The 26,146-nt window shown below is 37.6% G+C and overlaps 6 protein-coding genes across 15 annotated transcripts; 1 reads left to right on the forward strand and 5 right to left on the reverse strand.

Annotated features, from left to right (window-relative positions):
• Positions 1 to 3: 3 nt before the first annotated feature.
• LOC104732599 (NagB/RpiA/CoA transferase-like superfamily protein) lies at positions 4 to 3,158 on the reverse strand. Of its 2 annotated transcripts, none has more exons than XM_010452193.2 (10): positions 2,896 to 3,158; positions 2,696 to 2,766; positions 2,454 to 2,608; positions 2,069 to 2,362; positions 1,491 to 1,620; positions 1,261 to 1,368; positions 1,017 to 1,119; positions 811 to 936; positions 544 to 731; positions 4 to 412 (listed from the first exon to the last, which is right to left on the reverse strand). In XM_010452193.2, the coding sequence occupies exons 2-10, from the start codon at positions 2,746 to 2,748 to the stop codon at positions 340 to 342; spliced, it is 1,230 nt and encodes a 409-aa protein (XP_010450495.2). In that variant the 5' UTR covers positions 2,749 to 2,766; positions 2,896 to 3,158; the 3' UTR covers positions 4 to 339. The 2 variants fall into 2 exon arrangements, with proteins under 2 accessions (XP_010450495.2, XP_010450620.2); XM_010452318.2 differs by having other exon boundaries at positions 2,075 to 2,362; positions 2,896 to 3,034.
• Positions 3,159 to 3,263: 105 nt separating this feature from the next.
• LOC104733110 (phosphoserine aminotransferase, putative (DUF760)) lies at positions 3,264 to 5,626 on the reverse strand. The gene is made up of 2 exons (XM_010452749.3): positions 4,800 to 5,626; positions 3,264 to 4,217 (listed from the first exon to the last, which is right to left on the reverse strand). The coding sequence occupies exons 1-2, from the start codon at positions 5,153 to 5,155 to the stop codon at positions 3,467 to 3,469; spliced, it is 1,107 nt and encodes a 368-aa protein (XP_010451051.1). The 5' UTR covers positions 5,156 to 5,626; the 3' UTR covers positions 3,264 to 3,466.
• A 1,854-nt stretch (positions 5,627 to 7,480) lies between these two features.
• On the reverse strand, positions 7,481 to 9,652 carry LOC104733211 (O-Glycosyl hydrolases family 17 protein). Its single transcript, XM_010452836.3, has 3 exons — positions 9,283 to 9,652; positions 7,897 to 9,192; positions 7,481 to 7,784 (listed from the first exon to the last, which is right to left on the reverse strand). The coding sequence occupies exons 1-3, from the start codon at positions 9,332 to 9,334 to the stop codon at positions 7,747 to 7,749; spliced, it is 1,386 nt and encodes a 461-aa protein (XP_010451138.1). The 5' UTR covers positions 9,335 to 9,652; the 3' UTR covers positions 7,481 to 7,746.
• Positions 9,653 to 11,147: 1,495 nt separating this feature from the next.
• LOC104733305 (putative xyloglucan glycosyltransferase 6) lies at positions 11,148 to 15,061 on the reverse strand. 6 transcript variants are annotated; one of them, XR_015557440.1, is made up of 6 exons: positions 14,026 to 14,988; positions 13,504 to 13,812; positions 12,641 to 12,931; positions 12,424 to 12,537; positions 11,558 to 12,297; positions 11,148 to 11,455 (listed from the first exon to the last, which is right to left on the reverse strand). XR_015557440.1 is itself a non-coding variant. In XM_087450643.1 (5 exons), exons 1-5 carry the CDS (start codon positions 14,740 to 14,742, stop codon positions 11,665 to 11,667), a joined length of 2,064 nt encoding a protein of 687 aa, XP_087306769.1. In that variant the 5' UTR covers positions 14,743 to 15,061; the 3' UTR covers positions 11,148 to 11,664. The 6 variants fall into 6 exon arrangements, 2 of the variants coding, with proteins under 2 accessions (XP_087306769.1, XP_087306779.1); XR_015557439.1 differs by having other exon boundaries at positions 11,548 to 12,297; XR_015557444.1 differs by having other exon boundaries at positions 14,016 to 14,950.
• A 1,544-nt stretch (positions 15,062 to 16,605) lies between these two features.
• On the reverse strand, positions 16,606 to 20,014 carry LOC104733491 (basic helix-loop-helix (bHLH) DNA-binding superfamily protein). 4 transcript variants are annotated; one of them, XR_015571794.1, is made up of 8 exons: positions 18,397 to 19,811; positions 18,146 to 18,301; positions 17,933 to 17,998; positions 17,783 to 17,851; positions 17,578 to 17,649; positions 17,235 to 17,437; positions 17,073 to 17,154; positions 16,606 to 16,974 (listed from the first exon to the last, which is right to left on the reverse strand). XR_015571794.1 is itself a non-coding variant. In XM_010453093.3 (8 exons), the coding sequence occupies exons 1-8, from the start codon at positions 19,072 to 19,074 to the stop codon at positions 16,931 to 16,933; spliced, it is 1,386 nt and encodes a 461-aa protein (XP_010451395.1). In that variant the 5' UTR covers positions 19,075 to 20,014; the 3' UTR covers positions 16,606 to 16,930. The 4 variants fall into 4 exon arrangements, 2 of the variants coding, with proteins under 2 accessions (XP_010451395.1, XP_087330006.1); XR_015571793.1 differs by having other exon boundaries at positions 18,146 to 18,304; positions 18,397 to 19,590; XM_010453093.3 differs by having other exon boundaries at positions 17,235 to 17,450; positions 18,146 to 18,304; positions 18,397 to 20,014.
• A 2,958-nt stretch (positions 20,015 to 22,972) lies between these two features.
• Positions 22,973 to 24,460, forward strand: LOC104733574 (sulfate/thiosulfate import ATP-binding protein, putative (DUF506)). Its single transcript, XM_010453167.3, has one exon. It carries the CDS (start codon positions 23,468 to 23,470, stop codon positions 24,368 to 24,370), a length of 903 nt encoding a protein of 300 aa, XP_010451469.1. The 5' UTR covers positions 22,973 to 23,467; the 3' UTR covers positions 24,371 to 24,460.
• Positions 24,461 to 26,146: the final 1,686 nt, after the last annotated feature.

Raw genomic sequence — 26,146 nt, forward strand, 5'->3', positions numbered from 1 at the left:
CAATTAGTAAAATTGCACCCCCAAATGTTTAATTAATAAAATAGGATGTCCACCTCCGGTAGTTAGGAATACAAAAGCCAAAGAAAGAAAAATTTGTGTTGAGGGGGAAAAGTATATCAAGTAACAATAGACACCATTGAGACTGAGCTATAAAGAAATTACTCGGAGACACGGCAAAAATAGACTTGGCCTAAAAACTTTCAGACACAAAGATGTTTCTCTTTCTCATTCACAACCCTTGAGTAAGCTAGTTTGTGCAATGTACATATATTCTTCAACTGTGAATGACTGACCAAACTGAGTGGACTGCGTATCTTTCTCACCATTACTTCTTTATCGCTACATCACCAAATCATCTGCAGAGTAATAGTCCGCAATAAGACGGTACATGTAAGATGGATTGTGCCCTCCCCTGTAACCAGAAAAAGGTAACGCTATCATCAACTCTTTACCCAAACAAAAGTAATGCAATGAGAAATGGACCAACCTAGAAATATAGCAACTAGAGTAAACCAAAGATATATATATATAGGAGAGACTTACGTATCCGTTATAAAGAGACTGACAAGGTTTGGTGGGACATAATCGAAAGTTGGGTTGACAACTTGAAGAGACCCGGAACCCGCTCCAAAATCCAGGCAATCAGAGAATTCACCAAAATCCAACAGTTCAGACGGAGATCTAAGCTCATTTAGTAATACTTCAGGGTTGTGAGGATAGAGTGGACACAACTGTTATTACATAAGAAACCTTTAATCAAGTCTGGAGAGAAATCAACAGTCTGAGAAATTAAATCAACTCGAAACCAACCTTGTGACTACCGGCTAGAACCACAAATGGGACTGCATGCTTTTTTGCTGCAAGAGCAGCCATATTGACACCAACAGGTCCGATAACCCCACCATTAGCCATCACGGCATGAGCTCCGATTATAACCTTGCATTATCAGATCATATGTAATTTATTTAGGAGCTAGGGTCAGAGAAATATAAAATTGGAAAGGATTGAATATGTACCATATTCACTCGAGACATCATAGCGAACACTGCAGAGTCAGTGATAACAGTGGTCTGCAAACCTCTAGCTACCAATTCTTTTGCTAGTAGATGGCCCTGATACCTAATATAATATCATAGAATTGGAAGAATAAAATGATGCAGCTGAGTTATACATGCATATCAGAGAGTACATCAAATGTTGCGCAAAGCAGAGAACACTAACTATGGCAAGGATGAAACATATAGTAAGGAGAGACCAAACCTTGGAGCACCTTCGGCAACAAATACACGAAAAGATCTCTTTTTCTCCTTTGCAGCACACAGAAACTCAAGCACTGTTCTTGAGCTACCCAGGGTTAGGATCACCTCACTGACAAAATCGAATTTAGGCAATACAAAAGTTGCATCATGGAAAGACACTGATAAACGACAATTTTGGTTCTCCATGTATTGCACGTTACAGATAATTAGTGCTATAGAAAAGAAAAGTACTTTTGATGTATATGCTCAATAGCTTGTTCAGCGATCTGCTCATGACAACCAGAAATCTCCTGAATAAGTTGATTCACTCCTTCGATAACATCATGCTTCAGCTTCCGAGTTAATGAACTTTTATCGGCAGCTAAACAAAGGGTAATTAGACCATTAATATCAACCAAAAATTAGAACTTATTTTTTTGCTGGATGATTCTAATAAAAGTGAGACAAACCACCTAAAAACTAGACTGATAAGAACAGATATGTTTCCCATTTTAGGTCTATATCTCAGTAACACAACACAAATTCACAAAGAAATCCAGCAACAAACCGACAGGAACCAGTAACCTAAAATCTTCCAAGCTTTAAAAAGGTCCCATAGCACAACAAAAACAACTTGATACCTAAATCTGTCTAAGTTAGTTCAAAAGCAACCATATGTATCCACTTGTAAAGGATATCGTACAATTGTTATATTCCTGCTATAAGACTTATCTTCATGGCTTGCCAAAGACATCACTAAAACAGGCGGCATAAGGATCTACTGAAAAATCAACATGTTGAAAGGAGAGCCAAAGGCATGGAAAAGGTACATTTACTTTTGCTTTCGGAATCAGCACCGGATGACGATGTGTATGGGACAGTTGCAGATTCAGGAGTGCCCTCGAGTAAGGTTTGCAAAGACGGAGGGCGTAACGTACTCCTAGCTGCAGCTGCAACAACTGCTGCAGACATTGCAGGATACCCAATTCCTTTGCAATTATCTATATCATCATCATCACTTGCATCCAATAAATCCAAACCAGCCATGGCTGCTGTAGTGAGAGAAAGATCCTCCTCCCTTATAATATGCAAAACCCGTCTAACTACATTCCCCACCGCAAGCTCTACAAAACCAAATTCGGGAATATGTAATCCCTTTGCATATATTGAAAGAGAAGATGTAAGCAAAACAAGAGAAAATTTCAGAATGCATACCAACTGGATTTGCAGCAACCAATTGCTGACCAACGGCTTTCACAGCATCAATAAGAGCAGCGGCCTGGTTTGCGTGAGGCACCCGCTGATGCGAAATCACTGACCTAAGAAGCTCTACAGTGCATTTGGCTGTAGCCTGTGAGCCCTCAATCTTACTACACATTAATATATGATCAAATCAAATCAGCAACTATCTTAACAAAAGGGTTTGACGAAATAAAGCCAGCCGAGAGAGATCTTACCGCTTCCTGAGCTTGTTTACAAACTCCGCCACCATTGATTGGACGTCTGGCATCTTCCTTATCTGAAATCACTGAGCAAAATTGCGTAACTAGAGGGTTCAGAATTGATAAACCCTAATCATGAGCGATTCGCGGCAGGAGAAAGAATTGAAAAAAAGTGAGAGGAACCTAAATGTGGGAGACAAAAAGAATATGCTTACCAGTAAGTATGTGACGGTGGCGGACGATAAGGAGATGAAGTAGGAGATATATTCCGGCGAGAGAGAGAAACGGAATTGAACAAGGAGACCAGATTTTACGTTCACTCCGTCTGGTGTTGAGAATTGGGGATTTTGGTAGGTCTAAGTTTTGGGCCCAAACAATGTGATATTTGGGCCGAGAATAAAAAAGCCCACAACGTAAAGCATCACCAGGTTTTTTTAGTCATATCATCATCACTCATCAGGTATTCAGGTGTCTGGTTTAAGTAAGACCTCCTTCCATTTGAAAAGCTTTAGTGATCCAAACTTTAGTTATGTTTGGTTTTGATGACAGTAAACAGATCCTCGGTACAAAAGGAGAAAGATCATAACATGAAACTTAACACCACTTTCTCTATTCACCCCTTATAAACAACACCACATTCTTCTTATTCGGCCGTCAAAATATTTATAAACTAAGCAAAAGCTATACACTGAAGAATTTGCGTGATGAGAGAGATTCAGTAGAAATATTTCTCTATATATACACCACACCAGACGATCACGAAGGTTTCCTTTTAACCAAACTGGTTTATATGCTTCTCTTTCCTTCTTGTTCTTCTGCATTCCCATTCTCCTTGAGCTTATATGCACCATCTACATACAGTTCCGTGTCCCACAGAAACGTCCCAAACGCCACTGCCTCTAGTACCAAACGCTTCAAACTTGAAAATGAAGTCACTATGGTCTCATCGCTCTCTTCGGTTCCAAAAAGAGCCAAACTTTGCTTCTCTATTAGATTCCTTGCTTCCTCTGTCCTCGGTTTTGCACATCTCTGCAATGTCTCAGGATCAAACTCTGAGATGTAATGTCTCAGCTGCTGCTTGTTGGAGATCTGTGCAGTGCCCGTTGTGAAAGAGCATCCAAAGATGGGACTTCTCAGATATCCGCTTCCATGGACATCCGATAAGGAACACTCGAGCTGGTGCCTGAGAGAAGCGGATTTCAAGAAGTAACCATACAAGATCGAGGCAGTATATACCTTCCTGAGATGCAGTTTCTGTATCTGGGTGGTTGCCCAATTGTCACTCACGCATGAATTGACCCGTAGTCCAATGACTGCGCTTACGTGTTCTTTAATTATCTCAAGAGCATCGCAGCTGTAAATCGACTCTAACTCCCAGTCTTTTGGAGGCCAGATCTCGAGTCTTCCGTTGTAGATGCATCTGGAGAGCTTTGGAACAAGAGGGACTCTTATCTCTGAGTATTTGTAGAAGATCAACATGTACATTATGTCTTGGACTGCAGTTTTGCAGTAACGTTCCTTGAGTTGAGCTATCCTTCTGCCAAGCATGGAGAAAATCAAGAAATCAGTGATCGTAAGAGAGCAGAAAACAGCAGGAGAAACGTCAACAAACAGAGTATTGAATGGCCTGAGCCGCAAGCTAAAACTTAACAACGAGCTGCAGAAACAAGACAGTAAGTGGAACACAGGCAAGAAACTACTGATGAATATAATACATACGGAAACACTATATATAAAAGCCACTCCATTAAGAATCAGAAACATGAGCCAGCCTTATGGAACACAAAAACAAAACTTGCTTCACAAGGCAGAGCATTGGAAATCACACAGCAATTCAATAACTGTAGCCTTATCTTGTTACAAATCAGCAATATCATTAGTCTGATTCTTCCATCACCATAAACAGCATCAAAACCACTATCACACACAAGAATCGGCCAACTTATCATCTGAACTTTTGCAAGCTTATATGGTGGGTGAATACACAAACTAACTCGTGAGAGATTATATAAGCCTATGTTTCTAATGATTTACACAGCTCTCTGTGTATGTAACTAAGTCTACGAATGTTCACAGCATAACAGATTCGGAATAAGTAAAAAGGTTTTCAATAACGGACCTGTGGAGAGAAGCCTCATCGGAGCCAGAGCTTAGAGACATACGAGCCAAAGCAGCTTCCCTACCATCAGCAAGTTGCTTAAGCTCATCAGCAGCAGCGTAATGAAACAGCTGCCGCTTGTTAAGCAAAACGCTTCTCAGAAACCTCCCCTGCGCCGATCGTGGCTCAAGCGGCGCGTTAAGACTGCTTCCAGGCTCACACCGACTCGGTCCCGCCGCCGCGACCACAACCATCGAGCTATACCTAATCTTCCGCTTCGCCGGAAAAAGAAAACCACCGCCTCCGTCGCCGCTCTGTCTCCTGGAACGCGAAGGGAGAAACGGTAGCGCCGCTTGATTGGAGATACAACTATCCATATTATTGATCAGATTGAGCGATCGATAACAAAAAAAAGTAGAAACAGTGGGATTATTAAAAAAAAACAAAACCCTAAAAGGATCTGCGATTGAGAGAAAGAAGATTGATGATGATTTTGCGGATTAGTGGGAGAAGTGGTGAAGAATGGATAAGGTAGAAGAAGAAGAAGAAGAAGAGAGTATCTTTTTGTTTATTATTCCATTTTCTGTTTTGGATAAATTTTTATTTGATTCTGTTTTTTCCAATGGGCTCCTCAACTCAAGTCGGTGTGTGGTTGTTATTATTTTACCTCCACTCCAACTTGACATATGCATATATGTCATTGGCTAATATACAAAAAACAAAAAAAAAAACTTATTTCGTAGAAAGCAAAATAGAAGAAAAATAACTTAATATCTATAGCTTTTGATCCGAGACAATTATAGAATTTTCAAGAATCCTTTTAGATTCAAAGGGACTAAGCAAAAGTCAAAAAAATTATACGATTAGTAAATCATATAGTTAGGAAGTTTGGTAAAACATATAATTGTTTTGAAGTCTTTATAAGAGTCGTATAACTTACGTTTAATTTTAGTCGAATGATTTTCATATTCATATATAGTTAGGTGGTTGATGTTTACAGATATATACACATATGTGGGTTATAAATTATGTTTTAAATTCGGGTATAGATCTCTTATCTCAATTATTGGCGATTGTTTTCGGAACAAAAATGTAAGATGACCCATCGTGCTCTCTGTGCCTCTGTGAATATTATAGGATTGGACCGTTTGGTGGTCCTCTAAAGCCAGCTTCTATATATAAAAACACCACTAGTTTTTTTCTCTAACTATCATCAGTCGGCTAACAATTTGATTATTTGTTTTTCTCTTTTCTATTTTCTTAACAAAAGAGTTACAATTGGGCTGAACAAACTTTTGTTGTAGAATAACCGTCTGTTTTGTTATTTTGCTTTTGCTTAATTACATACAGAAAAAAATGTTTAGCCTGATATGGAAACATACTCACATATCAAGTGCAACAGCGTATTGATTAGTTGGCCGACCCGTGAGAGGTTTTGACTTTGACCGAGTGGATGACTAGCTCCTGAATAATTTTGATTGTTAGGATAAGTGGTGGCTCCTATCATAGCGGCGTGTACAATGTTGTTTACTATCACTCGGGTGGTCCACAAAATAATTTAGAGTTTTTAACCCATCATCCTGAAAGTTGGATTTCAGATCTGAAAAGAAGCAAGTCTAAGTGTATGTTCGATTTTAGCATATGATGTCAAACATGGTTGTTAGACTAAACCCATACTTCTAATAGTTCCATTTTGATAAATCTAAATGGTGATATAACAATGGTACAAAGTACAAACATATTTAACACAAAACGTTAAACTTGTCTATACTCCTAGTCTAGTTATTTATTTATTTTCTTAATAGATGTTAACTAGAGCTAAATTTGAAAAGAAAAGAGAACATATGAGGCATATGAGGCACTTTCGATCCTCCATACTAGAAAACATGAATGAAATTCGAGACAACGCCGGGGTGAGAGACAATATAACCTCCACAAGGAATTATACACTGAAAAGTAGAAGGTATATATCGAAATCGAACACATGGTTTAAATGACTTCGACTTAAACCTCCTCAAAATATATAAGAAAACCTGGTCGAAACAATCAAAGAATTAACAATTTCATCAATACAAATTACATATAAGCAATTAACCAAGAGAAAATTGTGTGAAAATTACATATAAGCACACACAATCCTTCATACATACAAAAGAAGAGTTAATAAAAGCAGAGACACAAAGTTAATGGTTTTAACTTTTTGCTGCAAAAGGCCATAACACTTTCTTTGCAAAGTGAAATAGAAAGAGGGCTACGACATCCTTTTCTCTCGATGCAAAAGAGAATCATGGCATCCGATTCTCAATATTTACCTTTTTTTTTTTTGCATCCTTTGTTTTTCCTTCAAAAGTATGATCTGTTTATTTCTTTTAGTATTTTCACTACTAGCAAAATTCCTAGATCTGAAAATGTTTATCGCTCTAGGCGTCTTAAAAAACCCCCAAATCTCCATAACAACTAGTAGATGATTATATTTACTTAACAATAACCGTCAAAAAATTGCTAACTAGTTAAACTAACACTTCGTATGTACCGGATAACATTTTCTTCAATAGTATTTTACATAAGAAGGAGGAAAAGTAGCCGTTGGCTATTTTTATAAGTAAAAACTAATCCCAAACAAGTAAACAACAACATCAGAAAAATCAGTAGTTTTTTTGTTTTGTTCACCTAATGAGCAAATCAAACACACAAGGGACCCGTTGCATTAAACGAATTTATTATTACTCAATGAGTTTTCATTATTTCGAGGGAAAAATAAAATAAATAGACAGTAAAATTAAAAATCACGGGACCGTAATCTCGTGCTGTTTCTAATAGATAGGTAAACAATCAATCAAGCTAACGTAACAACATCGTACAGAGTCGTCGTCACGTGCCGTTTCTATTAATGAAAGCCGTAACACCGTCCGGCGGCTTTCCCTCGTGTGTCTCTTCTCGACCATGCATTGTCGTAACTCGTAAGCCGTCACAATGTCACGCTCGGGAACTCGCAGCGTCCGTAACCTGGTTGTTCAAACGACACAATAGAGAGAGTAGACAAAAAAATCAACATCCAGTGATTACTAAACCGGAACTAATTTCAGTGAACCGGGTTAAATTTTCGAACTCGACTTACTTGGATCTTTAATGGTTTGGGTGGCTAAGCCGTTGAAGGAGCAAGTCCCACCGGACTTACGAAATTGGGCCCAATAAGAGCTAAAAGCGTAGCTGGCGTGCAAAACGGCCAAGTCCGGTTTGTGACATGAGCCTCCGGGTTGAATCGGGTCACAGGTATTATTCCCCTGCGAGCAAGCGTACGATAGAGCTTCACCTAGCTGAGTCCAGTTAGCTCCTTTAGCCACCACGCACCAAATCTTCCCTTTGTACACCTCATTATTCTCAGGCACCGGCAACGCTCCTCCGTACTCCGTCGTCTTCCCCGATAGATCAATCCCGTATACCTGAGTCCCGTTGGGATGTAAAAGCCCGAAATGCCTCTCCGTACCCGGACCCGTTTTCTGATTCTCGTTGTAAAGCGCGAATACAAACGAAGGTAGAACTTTTCCGGGTCGGGCGGGCGTACCTACGGGCGGTTCAGCGGCGAGTTTCTTGACAACGTTGCGGTTGTAAGTGGCGGCGTTGTAAACATTGGCTCCGATTTGGTCGTAATCCCCATTGTTGGGCCAACCCGTTTCGGCAACCCAGATCCGAACATCCGGATACCCGATTCGTTTCATAGCGAAGACGAAAGCGTCAATCATCTGATCGAAGAGGTTGTGGTAGGTCAGATTCGTGACCGGATCCGTTACGGTGACGTTGGTAGATTCGAAAAGCGCGTAATCGAGATCCATATGGGTCGGATCTTGAACCCACGCGAAATACGGGTAAACATCAACGAATAAGAAAGATTTGGTCCGGTTTAAGAATTGGAGCATCGGCTTCATAACTAAACCGGATATATCCTCGCGGAACTCACCGCTCGACGGTGGGAACGAAGTCTTGAGAACGTCGACGGCGAGTGAGGTTCCGACTTTGACCTTTTTAACGCCCAGAGACTTCAACGAACGTTGGATCTTGCGCATTGCGGGGACGAGTGAAGCTTTGAGCTCCGAGTCTGTGAAGGAGAGGATCTCGTTGCCGACGAGGAGGTAACGGATCTTGGTGGTTGGGTAAAACGGGAGGATGTTGGAACGGATCCAGTCGTCGGAGAGTGTTTCCGATTTAGAGATGTTGACGAGGAGCTCGTTAGGGACCATGACGGAGACGGTGATGTCGGTGGCGTTTAAAGCGGCGAGGATCTTTGGGTTAGCGTCGTAGAGTTTGACGCGTTTTGCGTTTAGGGATTTGATGAGGTTGACTGAGTCGGAAGGTGACGGGAGGTTGTTACCGAGCTGGCCGTAGTTGACTCCTGGCCGGCCGGAGAACTTTGCTCCTGTTGGAAAAACACACAGAGAAAAGTTAACATTTTGTAAGGAAGTATTAAGCCGACATTAATGTAGGTGAAAGAAACAGAGTAGCTTACCTGAAACAGAGATGAGCAGAGACAGAGCAAGGAGACGTTGAAGAAGACTCATGATGTTATCTTCTTCTTCGACGAGTCTGAAGCCAATGACAAAGTGATAAGTGGGAAGAAAAAAAGAGAGAAGCTGTGAGAAGAACTGAAGAAGAGTCAAGAGGGAGATGAGTATTTGGTAAGAAGAGAGAAGAGTGGAGATATTTAATGGCTCGTGTTACGTGTTCCTCATTAAATAAAACAAAATAAAAAAGCTTGTGGTTTGAGTATTGAATCAACAAGAGATATGTACAAAGTATTAGTAACTTTTGTAATTACTGTTGTGATTAATTCTGAAGTGTACGATAACAATGATACCTTCTCTTGTTGTTTAAGTCTTATTTATTATGTTAACTGTATATGATTAGGTTTTTTAAATAAAATATCAAATGCAAAGATTCTGTTTATTGCCAATTCTTGATCTTGAATGTCTAATTTTGGTATAAACAAATGTATTAGTGAGAATGATTCTTTCTGTTTTTTTTTTAGTTGTAAACAAAAGTATTGCTAGAAACGTTTAGTCGCATTTTGTCTCCATAAAGTGTTAGAGAAATCAAAGCATCTCTCATATGTAGAAATGAAACTGGGAAATGGAATTATAATTGTAATATGACGTAGAAAAGTTAGTAATCAACATGCCGTTGAGATTATTTTATGAGCGCTTGTGCTTTTTCCTAGGAAACGAGATTAGGTGGGTAAATGAATCTCAAAGAATTTTAATTAAACTCTCATTATTTATAATTGAGAAAGAAAAAAATCTCAACAGATTCTCACTAAACTCTCCTTGTTCTTTTAAAAATTGTATAACATTGATTGAAGATTGTATTATTGATTTAAAAATGTGTGTTTGTCAGGTATGTAAACGAGTTGGCAAGAAGAGAGATTAATGTGATGAAAAGGTTATGTAAGTGAGAGTAGTACAAAGACTGTTGATTGGTGTCTTAATTCTAGACAAATCTCAACGGTCGTCTAGAAATAAAGAACTTTAAAAAAGCTTAATAAGAGTTGAGAAATACGGAAAAGTAACGTTCTTATGCTTTAATGATGTGACGTGACATTATGCTCTCGAGATCTCATTTTTATGACAAAATCAATTAATAGAAAAATCATAAATACAGGCAGTACATTTCTGGTCGGGTAAACCGACCGACCCATATTCAACCGGAATAGTCCAAAATTTATACAGGTCTGATCATTTTCGATTTGCCGTTCGAATCCAATATCTCAAATTCTCAATAAAGTTAAACCGAGTATGGGATACCTTACCTTTGTACGAGTCGAATACAGGTATACATACACTGATACATATCTGAAAAACAAAAACGAAATTATTAGTCCCTCTCGGACAAGCTCTCTCTTTCTCTTCTTTTTGTACTTTTGTCCTTTTTTCCCTGAGATTTCCACTTTGTTAGATATTCTTTTATGTGGAGTAGATAATAGGTCTGGGCTTATTTATATCTGTTAAGATAAGTAAATATAACTAAGCATGGTCCTGACCCAGTGACCCTAATGAATTTGTTTATTTAAATTTGTTGATAAGTTGTTTTCAACACTGTTTTTTGTTTTTTAATTAGCTTTTGTCCTTCAAGTGTGCATTGATTTGTCTGGTTTAAGCCCTCTGACGCAGGAATGCATGCAATATATTTGATGTGCTATGTTAACCCACTTTGAAACTCATACGGTCGATTATAAGTTGTGTTATACATATTTTGATTATTTTATATTTTCTTTTATGTAGTCTCTAAGATTTCAAATGGGAGAGCTGAGTGAACTTGGGCCTTAACATACAAGAGATTGTTTAAACAGATTCTGGTCCATTAAATTTAATCAGAAGAGGCCCAAAACTAGCATAACATTCAATTTCAAAAGTATAGAGATTCTCTTAAGAGGGAAACAACAACAACAAATTGCTCAAAAGTCAAAAGAATAGAGAGAGTGGCATTACAACAGATCTTATAAAATATGTTTTTGCCACATCATCCGAAACAAAAAACCAACAACCTAACAACAATTTTTGCACAACAAAAAAACCAAGGTTTGGCTTAATACCACAACAAAAGACACAGGTCGTCAAGTCTTCGAAATCCTCTTCGACTGTTCTTTCTGCCATTCTCTAATTTCTATCCGTAACAAAAGGAAGAACCTAAACCAACCCAAGTAGAGTGTAAAATAATGTTCCCAAGACAGAAACTTTAAAATGAATTGTTTTTATGTATCTATCTGTAACGAAAGGACCTGCGAGTACCCATAAGTGAGTTGGTTCGTTCCTTCCTGACTTGGTCTTTGGGTCCTGCTCGTTCTCCAGGTGGTATGGTTTCAATTTAGTTTTAAATGAGAAAAAGGTTATATAAACTAACTGACCTGCTCCCCGATCAAATCTAGACCAACGACAACGAAAGTGATTCCTTGGAACAAGAGGAAGTAGAAGTGGATTCCCTGCGCCGACAACAAGCTTCTCACCGAGGCTGCCAAGAGGATAAACGCGAGTGCGATTTCTGTTCTGTACAAACGGTTTCTTTTGGTTTTGCCAACTTTCTTTGCTGCTCCTAGTTTGCTAAGCTCGGTCAGACCTGAATCAGAGGATGATCTTTGGAGGGTTGTCGCCTCGGCCAGAGAACCTGACTCTGCATATGCAACCAGATCAGCCTCAGAGGATCTCCCTAGCTTTTTGGTCACTACCCACTCGTAAGAACTTCCAAACTTGAACAAACCAGAGATCATGGCTCCAAATTTGGTTACCGACATGGTGTTTTCGAAAAGGAGATACGGAACTATGAAAGGAAAGGATCTCGGGGCTGGGATGATGTTCAAGATGGACATGATCCCAGGGATGTAGCAAACAACCCAAGATGGTAAGTTAGCTTCTGGGAAGAACATCGTTAATGGAAGAATGACGCAGAAGAGCGTGAATGAGTAGAATGGCAAGATAAGCTTCCGTAGCAAGAAAAAGAGGAATATCATATTTGCTTTCTTGGCAGCACTCACCTGTAGTAGGGAAGAAAAAAACAGATTAAGATCAGACCGAGCTATCTATATGAAAACTTCATGAACATCATATATACACAAGGGAGAGCAAGAGGAACTTAATCTCAATATAATTCTTTATTTCACCTTTGATCGAAGAATGTCAAAAAAGCACAAACGGAACAATTGCATTGGACCCGAATGCCAACGGTATTGCTGTTTTTTGTATGCCTCATAGGACTCCGGAAGTTCACAGAGACACTGCGTAAGGAAAATACAGATTGATGAGGTCAAAGAGTTCTGTTCAATACATCTGGTGGTCATATATGGAAACTTCTGAGCAATTTAGTTAAGATGAGAGTACCTTTACATCATTCAGATAAATGAACTTCCATCCACAAAGATGGGCACGAACAGCAATATCCATGTCTTCAACAGTTGTTCGCTCCAACCATCCCCCGCAGTCCTCGAGGGCTTTGATTCTCCAAACACCAGCAGTTCCATTAAAGCCAAAGAAGTTAATAAAGACTCCATTAACCTGCTGTTCGACTTCAAAGTGGAAAGACAAATTTATGTTCTGGAGTCTTGTAAGCAAGTTTTCGTCTTTGTTCACAAAAGCCCACCGTGTTTGGACCAAGGCTAATTCATCATTCCCCTGAAAAAAAAACACACACAGAAAAACTGTCATGTGAGAAAGGCTAGTGTATGTGAAGCACTGTATCATTGTGCCAGGTATAAACCCTGAACTAATAATGTAAAAAATCCGAAGCTCCAAGGACAAAATCAAAACTTATGACACGCCAATGAAGAAGCCTTCTAAGTCCAATCACAGTACAGCACACAGGTTCATACTTCATACCATGTGAAAGCTCAGTTATAACAAAGTCATGATGAGGGCAAAACTTATATGTGCAACCGTGGAAAATGTAACGGATGTCAATGGTTCTACCAAGCTGGTGTTGACTAAAGAATACAATTTTTATACTAGCAAATTCTCTGCATTTCCTTGTTAGATGTTCATCCTAGAATCGCAATGAAGACACACACACACATACCGTAATTGTAGTGGAAGAAACACTATGCCATATGTATCGTGTTTGCTAATACCATTAAACTCAGGGTATAACTACTCTCTATAGTTTTAAAAAGATCTACCCATATCCTTAATCAATAAAGCAAACCAATCACATAACATCTCCTATACACATGAGGCAAAATAAGAGTTACCTTAAAATGAGGCACAGTTTTCTTCAAGAAATCCGGTGGTGGCTGGAAATCCGCATCAAATATGGCGACAAACTCGTAGTCTTTGACGTAATCACAGTTCATTGCAGCTTTAAGGTTTCCAGCCTTGTAACCAGTACGTATGAGACGGTGTCTATACACTATCCGGACACCCCTTTGTTGCCATTTCTGTACCTCAGCTTTGATAAGCTGCTGAACATCTAACTCACTGGAGTCATCAAGAACCTGAACTAGCATTCTTTCCCTAGGCCAGTCGAGCATACACACCGCTCCAATAGATTGTTGGTAAACCTGCAATCAAAATCAACTAGATGAGGTACCAAAACATGAACTGCAAGAACTCAAATGTGAATCAACAAGAAACACTTAGATAACGAGTAAAAACAAAGATAGCAACAAATCCAAGCTACAGATGGTTGATTTCCCAATTGAACTCATCACCCTAACAATAAGATCATCGATTTGGAACAACTAGGGATTAGGGATCTACATACATGTGCTTACCTCCTTTTCATTGCACATGGGAATCTGCACAATCACCATAGGATAATCTTCCAATCTAACCCCATCTCCAACCAATTTAGTCGGGTACTCCATAGAAGCAACAGGCTTAATCCGGCGGAGCTTGATCCAGAAGCATCCAAGCACGAGCACGAGACGGTCAACGGACTGAATCAAGAACAGAACAATGCACACATTGGTCAAGCTCTGAAGCGGCGGGGCGAGATAGGAAGCCCTGATCTCAAGCCACCAAGCGTAAACAACCTCGAGAGCAACCTCGGCAGAAGCAACGGAAGGTGGAGTAAAGTGCCATCCCTTGAAATAAGCGGCGAGCTCGAAAAAGAGAAGAAGCACAACGAGAACTAAAAATCCCTTGATGAGACGGTACAAGCGAGCGGAGGAGGAGACGGAAGGAGGGTTATCGTTGGCAATGCGGCGATTGGCGGTGCGGAGAAGGTAAAGGAAAGAGTGACCGATCCAGAGGAAGGAAGAAGCGAGTTGCTTGAACTTGAGGAGGTAGAGACGAGAGAGCTGACGAGCGGAACGAGTACGGATCCGATCTTTATCGGGGTCGTCAACGACGGGAGTACTACGGATTTCGACGGTGAGGAAAGCTTCATCGTCACCGGTGTACAGAACGTCGTGATTAGTGGTCGTCGTCGTCCTATCACGTTGCTTGTTCCACCATTGCTGAAACTCCTCGTTCTGGGAGCGAGACATTCAACGAAGCTCTTTGATTGAAATCGAGAAATCGATCTGATTTGTTTATAGATCTGAGAATAAATTTCTTTTTTTTTTTTTCTTTTTTTTTTTTTGGGTGAGAGAACACACACAACCACGATTGGGCTCTTTCTCTAAAAACTTACTAACAATAGAGAGAGAGAGAGATGACGTCTTTCTCCCCAACCCCAGTGTTGTGTCTGCTCTCCCATTTTTCTTTTTTCTTTTTTTCTTCACAATAGATTTGATTAATAAATTAAATAATTAGTGATTTTGTTAAATTACTCCGAATGATGTGTGTGTTAGATGATGCTAATGTGTTTTACACATCCACTGATTGCGGTACTTTAATCTCCTAAGTCCTAATGATGATTCTAAGCATATTGATCAAAACTTAAACCACCGCGATCTGCACGATTGATTTTTTTCTTCATACCCTTCTAACATCGTCATCAATAATTCTCCAATAAAACATATTCAGACAATTTTTATTGTTTTTTTTAAAAATTATTAATATTTAATGTAGTATGTTTTTTATTATAAAGAATTCCAAATGTATCGTATTTTAATTTATCGATATTAAAATATACTACTATGAAATTAGCCATGCCGTAACGTTTTATTTTAATTTAGTGTGTCAAAGAGAAAGTCGTGCGGATATGTATTTAGTTGGGCCGACAAATAAAGCGCCCCAAAAAAGAACCCACTAAATAAATCCACATCTTTATTAGTTTTAGTACTATGCCCACAACACATTTAAGGTTCGTAAATTTGGCTTTAGCAAGATTATTATAGGGACTCATTATTATATGTTGTTGGGCCATTTTATCGATTATTTTATAAGCAAAATTACGACTAACGCAAGGACTGGTAAAGAATGGTTATTTATCAAAAAAAAAACTTAATACTGTATACTGTGATATTTGACACGCTCAGTTACACGTCAGTCTGAACCGTTGTATTTGTTTTCGAATCGGTCGAGTATTTTCTCATCTGCATTATACGCTTGTGCTTTTTATTATCATCAACATGGTTTTTGAGAGATTTAAACAAATACTTGTGGCCTATAGTAGGTAAATAATGGAAAGAGACGCCTGTGTGCTCTATATAGTTCCCATAAATCACGCCGTAATCCCTAAAATAAACATCCTTATTAATCAGCTTTGTTTTTTTGCTCATAACTAACCACTCATATTAGACTTTCTATATGTTTCTATTTATTTTGAATAACTCGCACAAAGATACTAGAGAAAATGACACAACACCTTACACAGCTGGTTAACACTAGGAACGATCAAATCAAAAAATCAAATATGATCTAACATTCAAAATTGACGTTCACGAGTTTAGAGTAAAAATATAAAAAAGTCAAGCTTTGCTTAGATTTGATGTTTGTGACTATGCTATTAGTACCTGTTATTTGTTGGAAGTGTAATACACTTGAGCAATTAATTTAGCACAAAGATAGATGTCACGCTATGTGTAACTCCTGCCGAAACAAAACTCAATATCAACTTTTTGGTTTTAATTTAAATTTTATGCCAACCAAAAACTGTAAATTATAATTGAAATATCTTAATCCAGCAGAAGGCAGAAGCTATACATTTTCAATAATTGAAATATAAAATATTATTTTGCATCTACATATCATTTCTTTGCTACACGCTGCTGACTTTTCCGTAAATCATACCACCAAAATTTATTGAAAAAATGTGAATTTATAGGTTTGATCTGTCCTTGTTTAATTTCTTATCATTACATATTGAAAATATCTTCCTTTGGGCATTTATAGAGAGAACCGAATTATTTTTTCGCATCCAAGAGTTTGATATTTTTTTTGTTAAAAAAAAAATTAATAAACAGTTTGTTGTTCGGAAAAATTATTATAGCTTTAGTGGGATTAAAACTTACACTGGTTTTAAATATAAACAATACAAGCTTATGGAATCTGATTATAATAATAACGGATAATTGGATATGACAATAAAATCGAGTACCACAAATGAATCGTAAAGATAAAATGAAGAAATTATATATCTATGAGAATGATTGTAGAACTGAATTCGCAAATGGTGTGGTCCAATTCAAGCTTTCTTGTTATGTACACCCATCAATCCTTTTCTCACTTTCTATCCGTAAGCCCTTTTAGAACTCTAATCTTTTTGTAAAAAAAATTACAAATAAAGGTTCAAAGTTCAGCTTTCATGTTCGATGGTACTTGGTTTGATGGACCTGCATAGATATATATTGTACACCTCAAAACTAAATCATCGTGTCCATATAATGAAACGAAAAAAAAAAACACACACACATGATTTAAATTTCCTTACCTTGGTTCAATTCGTGGATCCGGTTTTGAGCGAAACCCATATGAATGATGCTATGTAAATCATCTTCAGAAAACGTTGAATACTGAAAACAAAAGCCAAAAAGGGTTAAGGTTATATAGAAGAATGTTAAAAGTAACAGAAGAATTTAGAAGAAAAAAAAACCTGAGAAATAGAGTCAGTGAAATGAGCAAGTGTTGGTAAGTGAGAAACGAAGCTTCTAGTTTCAGAAGGTTCCAATGGGGTCATTATGTTATTGGAAGAAATTTTAGGGTTCAGTTGTAAATTTGTATTGTGATGATGATCACTCAATAAGGTTTCTGCTGAAGAATCTAGTTGAAGTACTTGCTGATGCATTAGATTGTTGCCTGAAGGAAATAACTGTCAGAAAATTGAAAAAAAAAGTTTTAAAAACACACGATTGGTTCACAAAGTAATTATTGTTATAATAATTGTCTAATTAATTAATGTTGTTTAAACAAAAAAAAAATGTGTGACGGTGACTTACATCCTTTGACATGAAAGCATCCATGTTAAATTCCAGCCTGGTGTTCACTGACGATAACTTCATCGACAAGAACTGCACCATAATTGAAATTAAGATTAAGAAAAAATAAAAAATTCGAAATCGTGTAGTTGTTGTTTTGGAAAAGTGATTATGAAATAATGGGAAAGAGTTTAAAGTGGACCAAATAATCTAATTGAGAAATTACCTCAACTTGTCGTTGCAATGATTGGACATAGTTTATAATTTCATCCAGCATCAGTGCTTTCCCAGTAACCTTTAAAAAAATATCATTATTCTAATCACAACTACATTACAAATAAAAACGAATTAATTAGTTAATTAATCAAACTCTCACCTTGTTGCATCCAGGGACAAGATCTTGAAGCAGCTTCATTCTCTCGCTTATTTTCTCTCTTCGAACCTTTTTAAGAAATCGAAATCACAACAACACTTAACTTCAAATTCCAACATATGACTAATTCAGCTAATCAGAACATAATTTAACCTAAAGATTAAGCTAGGTAATTAATTTTGGTAAGAAAAAGCAAAAAATAAAAAGGTAACTGACTCGTTCGGCGAGACTGTGACTGTCAGTGGCTTGGCCTCGTCGAGCTCTGACATGAATGTAGTCTTTGTAAGGATCATCATCAACTGATTTCGTTTTGTCTTCGTTTGCTTCTGTCTTTTTGCTTCTCTTCGGATCAGAATCTTCCTTCTCTTCAACCTCCTGCAAAATAAACAAAACTAATTATAAAAAAAAAAAAAGGGGTTTATTTGAGAATGTGAATCGAAAGCTCCGATTATGATTTATGAACGAACCTTGGATGGTGAAGCTGTGGAAGGAGAATTCTGCTTGGATTTTGTTTTTCTCTTCCGGGAAATTTCACCGGAAGATTCGCCCGCGAGAGGCTTCAGAGCTGGGGTGCTAGAGACACGTGGCATTTTCTCATTGGCTGCGACGGGCACGTGATTATTAATCGGGAACGGTGGGTTGGTCCTGCCGTTAAAACTCCGGCTACCGAAACAAGAGAACCTCGCCGCTCTCTCCGCGAAACCCGAGTCGCCGGAGAATTCAGCCAAGGGGGTCGGCGGTTTCGTCACCATCATATGTCTCGGCGGTGGAGAGCTGCTCATCGGAGTTGCGTAACACGAGGCGGAGACGTTCCCGTTGCTCGCCGGAGATCCGTAGATCTCGCCGATGTTACCCAATTTTCCGATTAGCTCTCTGATGATGAAATTGTCTCCGTGAGCTACTCCTCCGCCGGAGAAGTTTGAGTTCGGCGAAGAGACGAGTGAACTCAGAGCCGAGTCGAAGATGCTCTGTTCCGTTGACTTTTCCCAGAACAAACAATCTCGCGATAGATTGCGACTGAGACTCGGGTCCACCGGCTGTGTCGAACTCGAAACCCAGTCGAGCATCGCCGAAGAAGAAGACGGTGACGTCATCATCACCGGCGGTTGTGAAACTCCTGCATTCATAAACAGCTCGTTCTCCATGGAGCTCAATTCTAAGGAAGTGAAGATGAAAATCAAAAGTGTAGATTTTTTAAAGTCCTTAATCAAAGAGTGATTAATTAAACTCAGATCAGAGATGATTCGTCCAAGAGAAAAATTTAAAAAGTTCGTAAATTTCTTAAAGTGAAGAACAGAGGAGAAAAGGGAAGCTCGTTAATGGCACTAATGAGGAGTTTATATACTTGTTTAATAAATTTTGTATTTTAAAATTTTCACCAATCAATGACTTTCTAATAAATGGAAATAAATGGATAAATAAAAATATAAACAATACTTTGTGTGTCGCACCGTAAAGGATGGTTGGGTTTAGGAACAAGGAAGAAGGCCTTGGACGTTTAGTTAATGTAATAAAAACGTCAAAGACAAATCTGATACATTGAGCTTATTTCTAACGAACTAATTTTGACGAATGGGTTCCTTTGTCGATGTTTCCTTAACCATCGCCGGTTCTTGTGTTGATATTTGTACTGTATGTCAAAAGTGTTGAACTCTTTCTTTGATCGAATATCAAAGAAGAAGACAATAATATATTGATTCAAGAAGTTAGTTTCGATGAGGCAATTGGGTTAATTTGTTGAAGTACTGTAATTAAGAACTATAATTAAAATTTTAAAGACTCTGGAGTGTTGCTTTAGTGTGGCTAATATGTCAAGTTTTACTTTAAAACTAGTGTTTTGTTTTGTGTTACCTGAATTTTACAGTAATATGCACTAGATTGTCTGAGTTCTGTTGACGAACTCATTGTGTTCAAACAAGTTCCAGGCAGGTACACGTTTTCAATAACATATCACCGACTTTTTTACGTTAGGAAAGACAAAAACAGATATACATACGAATAGATGAGATAATATAGTACAGTATATAATAATAGTACAACCTTGAGCGCCGTCAAAAGAAGAAGAAGATAATATACAGGTCGAGCTTTTTCTTACATACAGCTACATTCAAACAATATAGATGCTTCGGATCAGATCTCGTATCAGTTATCTTATCACAAATAATATCCACACCTACGTCACGCATGATGAAACAGATGCTCTAATCATCTGTATAGTCCAATATCGATTGCATTAATAAGAGCGCGTCTTGTGGTCTTCTTCTATTCATTCATATGGGCCTTCAACTTCTAAACCCAATAACGAATTCAACGGGTTTCATCCATCCACGAGAGAGAAAATTTATATGGGTTTTTCCTAATATCACAACGTATAAAACTATGAAAACATCTTAATGTCCAGCTCCCAATCCGATGATGTTTAATTTTCATCAGTTTTTCATAAAATTGATACAAAAATTCATATCGTTTTGATATTAATTTATGAATATGTTTGCATAATTGTTTATTTAAAAACAAAATTTTAAAATATTTATATGTGTACATCACCACTACCACAATCAATTATGTGAGCAATGCAATATGCATAATAAGTTAGTTGGATCAGTTAATGTAAGAAAAATATATACGTGACATTATTATTTGTTTAATTTGTTGTAGAAAGAGTTCATTTTAGTTTAATTCGAAATACGAAATCGTTCTAGGTATTTTGCACTTTTCATGTTTCGTAGATAGTGTACATTATATACATAACAATGATTTAGACCATTTCTAATGGTTTTCTCTATTTTTTTTTCTTTTATAATAGAGATCTTTATAATAGAGGTAAGTTTTACTCGAACCCACCTCTATTTATAGAGGAATCCTTTGTAGTAAAAATTAGTTTTTCTCTATTTGTATGAAAATAGAGGAAAAAATAGCAATCTCTATTTTAGAGGTGAAAATAAAGGTGGATTGGAATAAAATTCACTCCTATTATAGAAAATCTCTATTATAGAGAAAAAATAGAGGAACATCGGAGATGTTTGACAGTTGGAGTCATGTATAGACGGTTATACAATAGAGTGCTTCTTGGCATCATCCTTACTCCTTAGTGTATTTTATTCGAAAACCAGCAGAATTTTCACGATTTCACCAGAAAATAGTAAAGATCCATTGACTCTTCGCATTTAAATAAATTTTACGATAGTGTACTTGTATATGGATTTGGGTTCTTCTAATAATAGTATACCGCAACCTGCATGGGACAACGAGCATAACCAAATAACAAAGCCCACTTGTCACGTTCTTGTTCTTACTAGAGAGATGATTAGATATTGTCACTTTTTCGTTACCTCATTCTGAGAACTCTTCACACCTCCTAAATTCCAACCTTTTCCTCCATTAAATTAGCAAAAGTTATTCGACGCAAGCTTTCCCCCTCAGTTGGTGTAATTTTCCCCTACGTTGTTGGTACTAATTGCTTTATATGAATAGACTAACAATTTTAATGGAAGATGATTGTCAGTTTAAAATATCATTTGAAGATAGCCGGGTGAATTTTTGTGCATGGATGCTTAGGCGACAATACCTTTGTTATAGTATAGTTTATTCTCTCACTGATCTCCCAAAAGATTGCTTGTTTTCTAATACCTCACAGACACAGGCTAACACATATCTTACGTTCAACCAATAAATAAAGACCGAGTCATAAATTGACTTGTTCTCTGCACTTTAACCATAAATTTTTCTTGAACTCAAAACGGATCACAATTAAAGTATATGCTCGGCTTAAACAAGACTATTGGTAAGTCTTAATAAAAGAAGATTATTTAACAAAATTACAGAGACGCAGCTAGCTACACCTTTCCCTATCATGAAGAGCCAAAAGAAATTGATTAAATCAAGAAAAGAGGATAGGGGAGACAAAGGTGAAAGGCTCTTTGGGTTGGTTCTTCTTCTTTTGGCCCTACGCCTTCCCCTTTGGCAATCATCTATCTCTCAACCTATTTGGCCCCCACCACAATTCATCATATTCCTCCCTTTCTTTCTTTTTTATCTCTCTGTCACGTGTCCTCTTTTCCTGTAAATTCTATCTGTAATTTGTTTACGGGATAACCCTTATTTTCCTACCATCTCAATCTGCTTGTAAATTTTTATAGCGACAAACTGATAAGACTTATCACATCTGTCTTGTAGTTCTTTTTTAAGTAAAAACTTCAACTGAAAACAAAATTAATCTAGAAATTTCGAACTAAGTTATACTTTTTTTCTCAACCATTTAAGACTATTTACAATGGAATGGTTGACATACGATAAGATTTTGTTTCTAGAATATCAGAGGAACTTTCAATCGCTAAACGACCATAGTGAATTATTAATTTTATAATTTTGGAGGGTAATATAAATCTAGATATGTTTTTTAGTTTTATGATATTTGGTCAAACTGATATCTTTGTACTCGTCGTCAAATTTGAAGTAACATACATATATCATTGTTTTCAAATCAAACTTGAAGGTGAAATTATTATTATTATTATTGGATCAAACTGAATCAGGCGCAGCATGGGTCATGGAGTTGTTAGTTTTTCAATTAATAAAATGTAAAAACACATACATATCTCCATCTATGTTTTTTCCGTCTAAACGAAATTGTCTATAAGAATTTTCTATCGTATATCACATACAATACTTTTTTATTTTTTGCAGAAAAGAAAAAAGGATGTGGAACCTGTGAGAAACCTTCCTGGGCCAGCATCATTCAAAAACTACCCCATCTAGTGAGAGAGAGCTGAGCTAGAGAGAGGGAGTCTAGTGTATGCAGTTGTTAGATGAACATTGAATGTATGACATGAAGTGACATGCACATCTATGAGAATACGAAATTCATTATCATTCTAATTTTATTAACTTTATATTTGTATAATTGATAACATGTTGTTAAAGATTCACTAGCCGTGCTGCTACACATGGAAGTTTTATAATCCATCTGAAGGCTCATCGGTGGTTGGTCTACCGAGCCCAAGATCCATCCATCCGGCCGGTATCCAAAATCCGAAAATAGTAAATATATACGTGAACAGTTTACATTTCGACTATGTCCGTATAGGTTATAACATTAACTAAAGAAATTAAAAATCATGGAAGCGTGAAAAATGTAAATGAGGGGAGGAATAAAACCCTAAATACCCGTTGCCTGTTGGGATATGCTTTTGCTTGCCTAACCCATCGGGCCAAAAGTCGTCATGCTTATTAGTAACCAAGAAGTGGTATATCGTATATCCTCCGGTTCTGCTTTTCCCCATTATTACGTGTCTTCTTATAATATGTACCTTCCATCTTTATTTCTTTATTCATATCTAATAATTATAGTATAAATAACTTAAGCTTCTCTTCGAATATTCGGAGCCCCAACTCCTCTCTTCTCTCTCTCTCTCTCTTCACGCATTTCTTGTTCTTGAACCTTTTATAAAAACCCATCTCGTCCTTCTCTCTCTCTTATTCAAACTTCTCTTCTAGGAAAAAAAAATTCGAGTTACGTGTTTCTTTATACATTTTGATATGGGTTTCTCTAGAGCAAAACGTGTCACCGATCCACTCGCAGACGAGGTTAGGGCTCGTCTCGTTGGGTGTAGCTTTAGCAGCGGCAGCGAACATACCGGCGACGGAATCGAAGACTACGAAGAAGAAGACGACTCACCTTGTCTCTCCGATCTTGTACAAGGCTTCTTGGAAGATGAAGTTGAGACCGTCGATGATGACTCACGCTGGTGTGATCAAGATTCGGGTTCCGATTCGGATACTGACTCGGAAGGAGCGGAGCTTCCTGACTACGCCGACGATATAGCGAAGATTCTGAGGAACTCACTCAGAGAAGATTCATACGGAAGAACGGTGCTGGTTCACGTGGCGAGAGCAATGGAAGCGTTGTCGTCTCTCAGATCTGAGCACGAACAGCGTGCCGTTTTATTGCGTAAGGTCATGTCTCTTCTGAGAGAGCTTGGCCACAATGCGGCCATCTGCAAAACCAAATGGAAATCTTCCGGCGGACTCACCGCCGGTAATCACGAGTTTATCGACGTCATGTTTACTACACCTTCAGCCTCGTCTCAGACCGTACGTTACATCGTCGATTTAGATTTCGCGTCGCGGTTCCAAATCGCGAGGCCAACGGCACAGTACGCGCGTGTGCTTCAATCGCTTCCGACGGTTTTCGTTGGTAGAGGAGAGGAGCTGAAGCGGATATTGCGGCTCGTATGTGACGCCGCGAGGATCTCGCTCAGGAGCCGTGGCCTCACGCTTCCCCCGTGGAGGAAGAATCGTTATATGCAAACGCGGTGGCTTGGTCCTTATAAACGTACCGCCAACTTAACTCCGTCATCTTCCGCCGTTGACACCGTCATGTGTCGTGCCATCGGTTTCGATAGTGCCGTCGGTGGCCGTCTATTTGTGCGAACACGATAAAATTAACTAGAAAAAAAACCACGTGTCATTTTTTAACTCGATTTTTTTTTCCATACATTCTAGAGAATAATATAATTCCATTATTTAGAATTTTTTCGTCCGAAAGAAAATAAAATAAAAATTATGATACAAAACAAACAAATTAAATCCAAAAAGATAAAATCTAGATTTTACGATGAAGAAACAATTTTACGCGGAAAATGAACATTGTGAAGAAAAAAAAAACACACACACACAAGAGCAAATGATCGAGTGCGACAGGTACACACAGATAAGGCTTCAATTGATAGCCGTAGAGTAAGATCTAATGGTCATTATATTAAGAAGGGAGATCAAACGGACGTGAAAATTGATGTAGAGGATAACGTATTATAATAAATATAGCAATCTACGTGGCAGTGACACGTAACGTAGTTCTCGCAGTGCATTGAATGTGACTTGGCGTGACAAGTCAGGGGTCCAGGTCTACCTAGGTGCATGGGTTTGTCGTCTAGTTTCGACCACACCTGATAAAAGCCTTACGAGAGATAGAGAGAGAAGAAAAAAAAAGTGGGACAAATAAGTATATTAGTAGAGCACGTGGAACGGATAAGGTTTTTATTAATATTTATTTGTTTTTAGTATTATTTGGTGTTTATGCGAATATTCGGTTTTTCTTTTTCAGACCAGATTTTGCTATCCGCAAGACCACAACTGATCTAATCCTTTACTGTCTCTTGATATATTAGTAATTACGACGATTTATATCGTTCGTTTTAATAAGTATAGTTGTATTTAACTAATGATTTCTATTACGTCGGTCCAGTTATGCATTTAATTTAATCATGTGATGCTGCAAATCGAATGGTATAATTCCCGAGAAAGATTTTAGAACTACTAGGTCTCAAAGATCACGACTCATATTAGTCGAACGAGTCATTTCATTAAGTAGTTGGTCATCTCATCTACTCTATATGTATTATTTGTTTTATACATCTAGCTAGTCAAATTTTCAAACGTTGCCGAGGACTATATTACAATACTACATATTTTTCAAATCACAAAAAATAATACACAAATAAAATCCAAGTTTGATATATAGGAATTTAAATGGTTGAAGTTAATGTCTTCGTTGATACAGAGGATGGAAATAAACTATTCTTTTACATATGAAATTTGATCGTATTTCTGATTTATTCTTTTACATATGAATCTTTGGTATAGTGCTTGCACATGTATACAAATTATTATAAAATAGGTCGTTTATTCTATCCTTATTTTTCCTTTAATTGCTGATTTCAAATCGATGAATTTTTGATAATATACTTGTTATCTCTATGGCGAACACGCAACATGACGAATAAAAGAGGGAAAAACAGTACCGAGAATCGTCTTTTGATCTTGGAGAATACTATTAATCAGTTAATTATTCTCATATATGACAAATTTGGTGTCAACGATATATTAAATTTTGTTTCGTTAAGAATTAATTAGTTTTCGAGGATTTTAAAAAGAAACAAAAAAATTGCAGTGTGAAAAGTCTTTTTTTGTTCATCATACACTCTTGAGATCACCCCAAGTTTGCTTATTGTTTCGAATTTCGATTTCTGAACAAAGCAAATTACATACACCACATGTAAAATCGCACGGACAATAAAGCTTAGAAGCAAAGTGTGCAAACTTGAAGCATTGATTAACCATGATCTAATATCTAACTGATCTCAGATTGGGTCTTAAAATACTTTGTCTACTCTTGTTACAAGTTACACAAAAACATTTTATGATATCGGTGCCTAC

This window comes from Camelina sativa, chromosome 1, assembly GCF_030686135.1.
Source record: "Camelina sativa cultivar CO46 ecotype springtype chromosome 1, ASM3068613v1".
Classification (NCBI taxonomy): Eukaryota; Viridiplantae; Streptophyta; class Magnoliopsida; order Brassicales; family Brassicaceae; genus Camelina; species Camelina sativa.